Below are 12,563 nucleotides of genomic sequence, written 5' to 3'. Positions count from 1 at the left end.
GTGTGTATTGTTCTTCCAAATTATAAAATTTTTCACCGGGTCTGATGTACATGGCAATTTTGGTGAGTTTTCGAGTATGTTTAGGGCCTCAAAAACGCGTGTCTTTGGCACGAATAATAATAATAATCCGAGCAGTTCCAATAGGGTCTTTGCACCCTTTTGGGTGCTCGGACCCTAATAAACAATAAAAAGTGGAAATTTCAGGCTTTAGCGCCTCCAAGTGGGTGTTCCTAAAAACTAAAAAAAAGTCACAGACTGCAGCAGAGAAAATGTAGGACAGAAATAAAAAGACCTGGTAACGATTTGGCCTTGCGGTGTTTTTTCTTAAAAGTGAGCTGTTTAATCTCAGAGATCACCGTGTTGTCGTAACCTGCAGCTTTGGAGGATTTGCAGCAAATGAATGGGCTGATTTGTTTTGCAGCTATGAGCTAACGGGGCCTGAATTCGTTGCAGATGTGAGCTGTGTTTTCTGTCCCACCTCTGTCCAGACTGCAGCTGGAAACCTGAGCTACTGTCGGAGTCATTTCCAGCTCGTGCTGACAGCGGTTTGGAGGCTGAGCTCCTTCCTGTCTTCTTGCTGTGGGACTGCGCAGCTCGAACACACTGAACTCACAGTTGTTGTGGTTCGGGTTTAAAACCCTCAGGCTCTCGCTCCACCACTCTGTCAAAAAACCTCTGGAAAAATAGAAACAGCCTCGCTTTAAATGAAACTTTTTTTTATTTGGCATTATTTTCTTGCAAAAAAAATTATAAAAAAAAAACAAAAAAACACGCAAGCATCAAAGAATCACATGTACAGGTACTTAATTTACACACATTTAGAAAAAAAACAATGCAATGTTCAGTTTCAAACTTGTTTTGCCCACTGATGAAAAAAACAAAAAAATCCAGAGAAAATTAAAGTTGCATTAAAGCAAATGTCAGCAGATTGTCGCTGTTGTGGCTTTGTGCAGCTTCTCTACATGACAGCATCACACTTGTTGCCTCACGACGTCCTGAACCTGGATTTATCTAAAACTCCAACATCTCAACCAAAACAAAACAAAAAACACAAACCAAAGAGGGAAACCTTATCGCTACTCGGTTAATGTTGCAAGTCATCGGGGCAATGTAGCGCTCTCAGCAAAACAAAAATATCTTTTTCACAAAAAAAAAGTACACAGTGAGAAATATTCACAACGCTGGCCTTTAAAAGGGAGAATCACAGTGTTTGCAGGTTTTGGCAGGTTCGCTATGAGGCTGAGTGACAAGATCCAGTTTGTGCTGCTGCCATTATAATTGAATTTGAGTCACTTTAGTGAAATGTAAATCTTCGGAAAACCCACGAGGTTATGAAAAACCACTTTCTGCTAATTTGAAGGTATTTCAACAATCCTTAAAGACTCTTTTAAGATTTGAAAAAAAAAAAAAAACCCAATCTGCTGCTCAGTATAAAAGACTTTTTAACCCACTTTCCAACATGTGACTGGATTTTCTGCATCACCTCGCTTGTTTGGCATCAAACAAGCATAAATATAAAGATGCTACTGACGATTGAACTGATATATGCTGGGTTGCATCCTACAAATGAGGCAAACTTAGGCACTAAGTCATTTCTGGGTTGTGTTTTTGACAGTGAGGAGAGCTTTATTATGTTATATGTGACTGAAAACCTTCCTGAGTTTCTCAAAGATCATCAGGAATTTCTCTTTATCCAAATAAACTGCTTCTCTGTGGCTTAAATGCAGTGATAAAATGACAAATACACACTGCTTTACATTTATTTGATTTAAAAAATGTCTTAAAATTGCATTTTTGTGTCTATTTCTTATCGTTATGATAGTTTCAAGGTAACCCTGCTGTTACTTTGATGAGAAAACTAAACGTTCTAACATGTTTTAAGTCCTTGCAAGCTGGTTTTTCAAGCTGTATAAAAACTTCTGGCCGCCTAAAGGGAAATAAACCTAAAAACCTGCATCCTGCACCGTGTGTGATCCACAAACATGTCAAACCTGCAGCAACACTGGTTCGCTTCTTCTTCAGGCCACCAGCTCTCAGTGGAAACACAAAGGAAACACAGAGCAAACCAACAGATAAAACAACTTCAGTGTATGATGCATTCTCAAAAAACAGGCACAGCAGATCACTAAACCTTTGACCTTTTTCGCCTTCAGTAACAGTCCGAGGCCTCCGCTAGCAGGTCTGTACACTACACGTATTTACAAACAGTACAAGGGCTCGACAGCAGTTTGCAAAAGAAAAGCCGCCAGTGTGTCGGTGTGTTTTACAGATTACTACTGCTCTGATTATCCTGCAGCTTTAGTGTCTCCTGATGATCAAACAACCAAACAAACGCGGATTCTGGAGGAAAAACTTCAATATGCATTGTTTTTTTTTTTGGCAAATTTCAACATCGATTTCTACAAATATTGGCATCAAATCAGAGCAAACACACTGACAAACCTCCTCTCAGAATGAACCATCTGTTAAGAAACTCGCATTTGGTCTTAAAACTCACCTGGACCCATGAACACGGATCAACATGCACACGACCCAGACACTGCCATGAAATGAAAATCTGAGTGCCAAAATATCTTAAATAACAAAATATATATAATATATACACTTTCATTAAGAAAAAAAAAAACAAAACGATGGTGCTTGTGAGACACCGTCAAACACACCGAACAACAGCCAAGAGCTGAACACAGTTTGAGGAAATAGTACAAAACAAATGAGAAGAAAGAAAAACATTTGTTCGAAAGGAAATCTGTACATACATACTGGTGTGAGTGTGAGAGAGAGTGTGTGTGTTTAAATCTACTGAATACTGCCGAGAACGAAGCATGATGGTGGAATGTCCAGACGGTGAGGTGGTGTTGCCCGGCAGCTCTCAGATCAGTGGCAGCGTCTCCGACCCTCTCTGACCGCTGCCTTCACGTGTCCTGCTGCTGTCTGCTGCACAACATCACTGCTGAACCGTCGGGGGCTTTACTGAGGAGACAGAGGAGACCGTTAGCATCATACAAACAGATATGTACACTGACCACACATAGATATACTTAAATAAAGCCAAGTTTATTCATATGAACATGTTTAAAAACAGCCTGAGTGCTGCACATGTTCACGCAGCGACGAAAACAAGAGCAAAAGCAATCAATTTGTAAAAGATAATTAAATTGTATAGAATAATAAAAGAGGATAAAAAGCCATAAGACTGGAGTTTAAAACAAAATGAATAAAATAGAAAAAATTAGGAAAACAATTTTTTTTTTTAATCGCAGAGCATGTGCTTATTAATATTATTTCTATTTTTATACTATTCCTAGACTTTTTAATTCTCCTAATCCGACTCTTTTTGACACTCGCATCTTTATTGTAAATACCAGCAATTTTTGCACCGTATTTTTTCGACCAGCACGTTGTGTGTTAATCGCACAATCTTTTGCACATTGGTTTCCTTATTTTTCTTAAATCTAACACATGTGAGCTACCCTGAATTTCCCCAAGAGGATGAATAAGTTATCTATCCATCAGAACTGCCCAAAGCTGGGTGCCAATCCATGTATAGTTCTAAAAACAAACAAATGAGCCTTAAAATCAATCCTGTACTTTATTCTAGCTATAATCACTGAACGTGACAAAGGAAAATCCAGGTGTAACTTGGCTGTTAACATCTGTTTTACATCAAAACCTTCTGACAGGGTTCAAAAAAGATACTACCTTATGTACATTTTCAGTTTTAAGCTTAATCTAAGCTTAACTTCACAGCTACACAGTGTTTACACAGAGCAGAGAGGAGACCCAAGTATGGAAACAAATTCAAAATGTAAGTAGTAAAATATCCATAATATGTAGAGTCACCTTTTTGAAAATGCTGCTTTGAGTCCTTTAATTTTTTTTTTGTAAAACACAAAAATAAAAAAAAAAATCAACAAATTGCATGACTGCAAAATGCACAAAACACCGCAGTGGGTTTGCAAAGCATGTTATGTTTGAAAATTTACATCATGTAGCTAGAATCAGAAAAAACTAAGAATTGTAAAGTTTCTGACAGTCCTTGAACTACTTATCTCTGCTGTGCTCTTCTATCAAAAACATGAAGAAATCAAAGTTTACAATTGTGACATTTCATCAAAATCATTTCATTCTACATGTCATTTGAAAAAACATCTGCCCTGCTCAGGTTCTGCCCAAAGCTTCAGGAATTATTCAGCTTAAATGCAGCGTGAATGTGGATAAATTCAAATTGTTAGTTGTACAAATATTTTTACAACTTTTACAACATTTTTGACAGTACTGGTAACACCTGTGGGCAGTTGGAAAACCGATGTACACGTTGATTCCAGGTTTTTATCATTTTTTGTAATATTAACAAATAAAGAAATCAAACTTTCCTCCAATTTTCATGACTTATGCTCCTGTAACTGTGTCATTCTGCAGAAAATACATTTTCTAGTTCTCTCTGCTTCTGGTCATGGTTGTGCTGCTTCCATGGAGGTGCAGGACTTTACATTGCAGTGAAACAGTGAATAAAAATGTGACGGGAGCAAAGAAACGCCCAGAAACTGCTTGTGGTTCAGAGGGTTAAGCTGGATTTGTGGCTGACTAAAGGGGCTAACAGGAGTCTGGAGGATTACTTTTAGATTCGTGGACCAACATCAGATTTCTCAGGCTGAATCATGCTTTAATTAACCGTTAACATTCTTGCATTTACAGTGGGAAAATCCACGATGTAGTGTCAGGAACAATGACAGCAGAGAGATTTTAAAGAAGGCGTTCTTGTTAGATGTGTGTTACTGGAAAAGAGACAATAACAAAACCTTTATCCAACATGCTTCACATGCTGCTTGTCTGTAGGACATAAAAGCAGCCCCTGCAGACCAATTAATTCCTGCGGTCTCCACATGCATCTCCATAGCTGCTGCAGCGCTGACATTTTCAAGAGGTTCACCTCAAGCATAACTTCAGGGCCATGTAGCTGCCATACGTACTGTGAAAGCTCTCACAGCAGAACAGCAATTACAGCTACGGTTTTGCAGTTTTGTCCATCGTTTCTTTCAGTAATAATAAGACGAACAGAGAAGAAAGCCATCAGTAATATTCTGACAGGACGGGATCAAAGCAGCAGTAAATAAAGCTCCAGGTTGGTCAGACTTATCTGGAGTGAAGTCATCATTAGGACGTCTGCTGTAAACAGAATTTACAGACCGGCTCCTGTTTCATCTCTGACCTCAGAGTGAACACCCGGTTCGTCTGTGCAATGAGGGATTATTAGCAGCAGCTTTTAGTTTTACCACCGAAAGGGTTTAAATCATCCGGCTGCCCTGTCAGCACGTTTACAGCCTGATTCACTGCTCAGGTTTTAACCTTCGCTCAAACAAAGCTGCAAAGTTCCCAGATTCTACTGGTGACGGCAACGTTATCACAGCTGATGGAAACGACAACAAAAAGCTCAAAAACAGAATACCAAGTTGCAATTAAGCCATTTCTCAATTGATATTTTTAACTGATGCTGATGCTTTTATTATGGATGTAATATTTAATCCTCTGAAGTCCTCCTGGACATTTTTGACTCCTGTCACATTTGTACTCACTGTGGGCTCATTTTTTACTGCAGCATAAAGTCCTGCACCTCTATGGAAACAGAACCACCATGACTCCAAGTAGACAGAACTCAAGAATGTCCTTTTTGCACTATGACACATTTATGATGCCATAATTCATAAAAAAAGATGAATTTCTTTGATTAATGCTGTACAAAAATGTTCCAAATGTCCACAGGTGTTACCAGTACTGGAAAAAACAACAACAGTGTGTCTCAATACTGCAGATAACATTTTTAACTTAATTTCTTTACTTGTCTCCTGTTTGCCTTTCAGTATAAACACCGACTGCAGTCCAGCTAAAAGTCCCTGAGTTTGTGTCATGTGACTGTTCGTGGCTGTAACAAATGACTTCTTGGTCGCCCTCAGAAACAGCTCATTTTTTATTAGCTTTTTTCCAGAATCTGCTTAAAGCAAACAGTTTATTTTTTTTGGCAAATTCTTAAATGAGACATGCAGATTAAAGTGATTTAGATTAAATATCAGGATTTTAAGCTCCGGAGGAAACCACATGTTCAAGTGAGGAAGTTCAAGGAGGCAGGAAAGTTAAAAATCTAATGAGTTTGTTTTTTTTTCTTCTGTTTTTGCAGTTTCTGGCGCTCGTTGATGGTGTCATTTTGCTGAATACCACAGGCCCTTCACGCTCACCAGTTAAATTCAGATGGGTTGAGGAACAGTTTGAGATTAAAAGATTAATACTGCATGTCAAAGGTAACTAAATCTGCTTAAAATCATCAGCTTTTCTAATGAATGAACATGATGTTAGTTTCCTGTCTTCATGCTAAGGTAACTTCCTACTTGATTCAGCTACAAACTTAGACACGAGTCATATTGACCTCATATAACTCTCAGCAAAACTCAAATGTTAAAATGACACCTGCCAGTATAAAGGCTGCACTGATCTCCACAAGGACTCAATCTTATCCCATTAGAATAAACTTGAAAGATGCTGTAATCACATTAAACTTTTACACATTATGGCATTAATATACATCAGTGTTCTCTGTTGTGGATGAAATGAAACACGACATTGAATGAACAGTTATAGTGCAAAACAACAGGATGACCTAAGTAGCTCAGTGAAAAGTAATTAAAAACCATCATTCTCGTGTTTACTCTACAAACTAGCTTCAAGCAGCAGCCATTGAAAACACATGAACCAACCAATCAGTAAAACAGCATTAAAGAGCAGCAGATGTTACTGAAACAACCGACTATCCCTTTAACACTTTGGTATTAAAACTCTGATCACATTAACACCCTCACATGGTCAGGATGTGCTTGCTGCGAGCTTCTAGGTTTGTTTATAATCATTAAATAATTGATGCTAAAGCCGCAGCTATTAGCCCACATTCATTACGTATCCAAACAGCGCCTGTGAAGCTACTGTAAATACAACGTTCACGCAACTCAGCCAGCTCTGCATCTTTTTACTTCCACTCTCCGTCGGCTTTTTCCCAAACCTCCCTCAGGATAAACTTAGCAGTGGTGAAGGACGAAGCCTCCGGGGGGCGCTAGTGGGTCTTTGAGTCCTTTCCCTCCAGCACTAGAGTTACCTGGTCATTAGGGCCCTTTTTGTCTCCGTTGACGGCCTTTAGGAGGACAGCTTCCTCGTTCTTTGTGTTGGTCTTCATCTCCACAACAATGTCATCTTTGGTGGTCTTCTCTTTGGTGCTGCTGACAGAAACAAGAGTTCTCACATGTGCACTCTGACACAGACCAGGTAACGGCAGCGACGATGACAAAAGACATAATTAACACGAGTTAAAGTTTAACCGTCTGAACCCCTGAAACCTGTCAGCGGGTGGCAAGGCATGACGTCTTTCTAGATCACACCATTTATCAAGTCAAAAAGTATAAAAACAGAAAGAATCCACCATCCTATAACTAATAATGAGTGACTTTTGGCTTTGTTGGGTAAAATAGCCAGTTTTAAGCTTAAAATTGTGATGTTTGATCACTTTATTCTACATGTCATTTAAAAGTTGCCAAAAATGAACCGTTTGCTCTGACCAGATTCTATAAAAAACTAAAAATTCTCAGCTCCTCTGTGCAACAGTGAAGCTGTTTTTTACTCAGCTGTGAACAACAATCACTTGAAAAAAATCAGGGATTTTTCTGCTGAACTGGCGGCTGTTTCTAAAAAGAGCAGAGAGGAGACAAGTGGGGAAACAAATGAAGAATGTAAAAAGTTAAATATCTATAGTATGGAAAGCTACTTTTTTGTTCCAGTGTTGCTAGCACCTGTGGGCACTCGGAAAAAATGTTATATATGTAGATTCCAAGTTTATTTCCTAAATTAAAAAATAAATAATGAAAGAAATTCAACTTTCTATGATTTATGTCACCATAACTTACTGCACCAAAGACATTTTAAAGTTCTGTCTGCTTCTGTTCATAGTTGCTGTTTTCTTAAAGGTCAGGACTTTATATTGCAGTTAAAAATGAGCCCACATTGAGTAAAAATGAGACAGGAGCAAAAAGAAACAAAACAAAACACCCATGAACTGCTTGGAGTTCAGAGGGTTACGACATAAGGCTGATAGAAGTCCATGTTTTTAAAATAATCAGACTTAAATTAACAATGAATTAGTCTCTGAACATAATAAAACAGTGTCTCTGGAAACACAGATAACACCTGTTAGTGGATCAGTTCATTGTTTGTTTGAGTCTTGGCCTGTTGGTGATAAATACAAATAATTAACTGTTGTTGTTCTGTGGACGTCATGATGCTTAATGGGAGGCAGCACTCACATCTCCTGCTTGCCTGAGCGTCCGCAGGGAATCTTCCCCTTCTTATGCAGGAAGTAGATGACGCTGCCGAGGAAGGCCAGCAGCAGGAGACACAGTATGATCACCACTATGATCACCCCGCTGCCCTCAGCTGCACAAACAAACACAGGCAGAGAGAGATCGGTTACACGTTAGGTGTCGATGCAACACACACAACTCGGAGCTGCGACCCCGACACGAGCGATATTTAACAGCATTGGCGGCCACAGACGAGGGAGGCGGTTGCAGGAAAAGCTTCGGCTGGACAGTTACACAAGCCGACCAGCCACAACATGAAAACCACTGACAGGTGAAGTGAAAAACGCTGATTCTTTTGTCATAATGCAAAGTTCTGCTGGTAAACTTTGAGTCCTGGCATTCGTTCAAAAACTGCTCAGGAACTAAGAACATGACAAAGTTGTTGTTGCAGCCTCCAAACTTCAGATCTTAATCTGATTGAGCATCTGTGGGATGTGCTGGAACAAGCCTGGTCTGTGGAGGTCTCAAACTCAACCACAGATCACCTTCAGAAGTCCTGTGTTCATGCTTTAGCAGCACCAGGGGAACCTACACAATATTGGGCAGCTGGTTTTAATGTTGTGGCTGATCAGCGTGAACGACTGAAATCAATTCAAAGACGTTAATGAAATCAAAGTTTCTGTTTAGAGCTTCAACGTCCACTGAAAACAAGGTCACCTTCACCTGAACACACAGATGGACACGTTGCATTCAGTGTATTTCTAAAGAGGCACTTCATCAGTTTTACGCAAACAACGTCAGTCTTCTGAAGGAGCTTCATCCAAAAAGACATAAAATCAGAACAGAAACGCTGTGTTACAGGTGTGGTGGTGTGAACTCTGAACCACTGAAGTGTAGATTTAGTGTTTTTTGGTTGATCAACCCCAACTAAAGACTAAAAATCTGAGTATTTCCACATCAGATGCTACAACTTTCTTTAATATCTCTTCCTAGACTCCCAACTTTATGGAAATTTAATCCTAAATAACTGTTTAACAACTAACTTAAAAAAAAAAAAAAAAACAGCGACAAACACATGTTGTACACTTACAACCTGCATTATTCAAACTACTTTGCTACTAAGTGGCTTATTTAGCAAAACTTCTTTTTCCTTATGCATAAGAAATAATTCGCCGAGCGTGAAATTATGTCTGTTTCTGTCGTTTAACTGGCAGAGGATGCGGCAGTGCAGCAGGACTGCATTAAAAATGTCATTTATTTTGCTCAGCATCTGTGACCCGAAGCTCTAATGACTGACTTCATTTGAATCACATTATCCGTCCAGAATGTAAAGGAGCTGCACTTTAACTTTGTCGTCTGTTGGAACAGTTTGTAGGACGCCAAACACTGGTGGGAACAATACCAATATTGCAAAGGAACATTTTCTGCAACCTACTATAAAGTTCTGTTTCTGTTATAGTCTAGAGATGCTTTCATGTTCTTATATTCATCTTCATCAAGTTTTGAACCTTTTACTTCCTTTTCACTTGTAACGCCTGATGGTTTTTCTGTCGTTCCTGCATCCCAGACAACTTTTTCTCTACATCACACAGTCAAAGCTTTCAGTTTGCCGCTTTAGTTTGTGCATTCACAGCTTGTTTGTGATAATGACGCGCTGCCAGACTGAACACAGCAGCGGCTAATGTGGTAAACTGCCACTATCGGCCCACGGAGTCAGTTTACTGTCAAACTAGCAGCGAGCAAGTGTGTAAGTGATGACAGGAAAAATGACTCGCTACTAAAAGTCCACGATTACAGCATCTCAGACGCAACACTGTCAGTTTTAATCCCACGCTGATGTCTGCTGCAGGGAGCTGACACATTATATTGTATTAATCAAAGTTTCCAGACTGTTCCACCTCCTCGGTGCTGATTTCCTCCAGATTTCTCTTTGCTTTAGTGTAAACACTTTTCCCCTCAAATATGATCAAAACCAGGAATAACCAGTCTGTCTGTAAAAGCGCTGCATGTGTCTGTCGTGAAAAGTTTGGTGAAAAGCAAATAAAATACCTGCAGAAGAAACAGAAACAGAAAAAACAAGAAACAGAACAGAGAAAAATGGACGGTGGCTGTTTGTGTTTGTTAAAACAAGTCACTTAATTGCTTCTTTGAAAGAAAAATAGAGACTATTTGGCTGTTTGAACAGCTGGAACCTTCTTTTACACTCAGTTTGGCATTTTCAACCATAATAATAAAGAGTCAGAACACAAAGACATGAACAGAGAACAATTGAAAGAAACTCCTTTTTAAAATGTGGCTTCTCTGAAAATTACACATACAATTAATCTATTATCCTCCCGCTTAAACAGTTTGTCCAGATCAATTTAAGGAACAAGAACAACCTAGTATTAATGGTGTGATGGTGTAACATCGTGAATTATCAATCCACAGGGTCTAAAATATCTAAATATTTATCAATATTTAGATCACTCCACCAAGAAACTGCCACAAACTCCATCCAACATTTCTCCAGACTTGACTGAGAAGCTTTACGGTGCGACTTATTTTTGCAGATCTTTCATGTCGACAAAGAAATTCTTCTCACATCTATTTCATGTGACAGGTGTGTAGAAAACAAACTCCTCAACACTGTCTATCTTGCAAAAACTACCTTTATTCACACTGTTTCAGTGGCAGATCTCCATCAGGCCACTGGTTTGTTAAAAAAACAGAAGCCGTCTTAAGGAGGGAGCGACTGTAGCTCTGCAACCAGCCACATTCTTCACTGAAACGTCTCGAATAAATGTGTTCTTGCAAGTTAGACAGCGAGCGGAAGTCTTTGATGTCACAGATCAAATAGCTCAGATCTAAAACTCATGACCCCCTCAGCCCGGACTAAATGTACAATTAGTGTGAAACCTTGGCACAGAAGTCAGAACTGTTTTTGAAGTCTGGATCTGGACCAAAATGTATCACATTAGTTTTAAAAAAACATGAATTTAACATTTCACCTTTAGACTACATCCACACTGATACGTTTTCATTTTAAAGCTACGTTTAAACATGAAATCAACAAGTGCCCACAGGTGTTACCAAAATTGGAATAAAACGGTGTCTCTACATATTATGGATACTTCATTATTTACATTTTTATTTTGCTTTCATACTCGTCTCCTCTCTGCTCTGTGTGAACACGTCCTGCTTTACTGTTGGTCACAAGTGAGTCTCTGATGGCTTCATGGTTCCAATGAGAAGAATTAGAAGAGTTATGTCACAGCAAATGGTATATTTATCATTTTATATTGTGATTTTAAGCTTATAGACTAGGTGAAGTTCACCAAAGGAGCAGCACATCAAGGATGAGTAGTTCAAGGACTGTTGGAAAATTTAAACTTTCTTTCTTTCTTTTTTCCTTTTTTTTTTTTTTATTTATTTATTTTTTATACAGTTTTTGGCTCTGATAAATGTTGTAATTTTCAAAACATAACACGTCTTGCAAACCAACTGGTGGGTTTTAAAGTTCATACAGTTCTGCACCCCCCAATTTTAAAAAAATATATATTTAAGTTTTTAAGTTGCAGCTTCTTAATTGCCTGAGACTGCAAAACATTTTATTTTACAGAATTTAGTTAATATTTTATTGTTTTTAAAGGTATTTTTGAAATTAATAAAACAAAACAAAACTGCAACACAGAATAAAGTGATTTGGATTAAATGTCACAAATTTAAGCTTTGATTTTGTTAATTTTCTTAACAGAATTGCATGTCACAAATCCAACAAATGTATTTGTCTGGACAGTTTCTAGCTCCAATTAGTGGTGTAATTTGAACAATTTTAAAAAAAGATAACTTGTCTGTCAAACCCACCAGCAGGCTTTGGAGTTCAGAAGGTTAAAATAAAAACATATTAGCGTGGATGTAGCCTTTCCCCCTCAAGTTGCACCATTGTCTGACTTTTATTTGCTTTTCCTCCAATGAAATATCCACATTAGTGTTTTGTGGTGCTGTCAGTGACGTGATTCATTCTGGAAAACAGATCTTCAGCTCCTTGTTAACTGCCTGTAGGAAGCTTAAACCCTGATTGACTTCACAAGTGGTTTTAGTCCGGTCAAACAGGCCGTGTGATAACCAGAGCTCCTAAAAACCAGTCAATAATTAGCGAAGCAACCCAAGTTCTCCTCGTTAGCTCTCTACTCTAGATACACTTCACACTTTTTCGCTGTGTTTTATGGGTAGCCATGTATTCCC

General features: G+C 38.6%; 1 protein-coding gene across 1 annotated transcript in view; it reads right to left on the bottom strand.

Moving 5' to 3' along the window:
• Positions 1-935: 935 nt before the first annotated feature.
• The window catches only part of mcama (melanoma cell adhesion molecule a), a 30,454-nt gene continuing 18,826 nt past the window's right edge, over positions 936-12,563 (bottom strand). Inside the window, exons 13-15 of the mRNA XM_008306540.1 lie at positions 8,340-8,469; positions 7,142-7,262; positions 936-2,973 (exon numbers count right to left, since the gene is read on the bottom strand). Coding sequence (XP_008304762.1) covers positions 2,971-2,973; positions 7,142-7,262; positions 8,340-8,469 — 254 coding nt within the window. The 3' untranslated portion in view covers positions 936-2,970. The remainder of the gene's footprint in view (positions 2,974-7,141; positions 7,263-8,339; positions 8,470-12,563) is intronic.

Source organism: Stegastes partitus, unplaced genomic scaffold (genome assembly GCF_000690725.1).
Source record: "Stegastes partitus isolate 25-593 unplaced genomic scaffold, Stegastes_partitus-1.0.2 Scaffold3692, whole genome shotgun sequence".
In the NCBI taxonomy this organism is placed as follows: domain Eukaryota; kingdom Metazoa; phylum Chordata; class Actinopteri; family Pomacentridae; genus Stegastes; species Stegastes partitus.
Note: the sequence above shows the minus strand (reverse complement) of the source record. Positions and strands in the feature narration are given on the sequence as shown.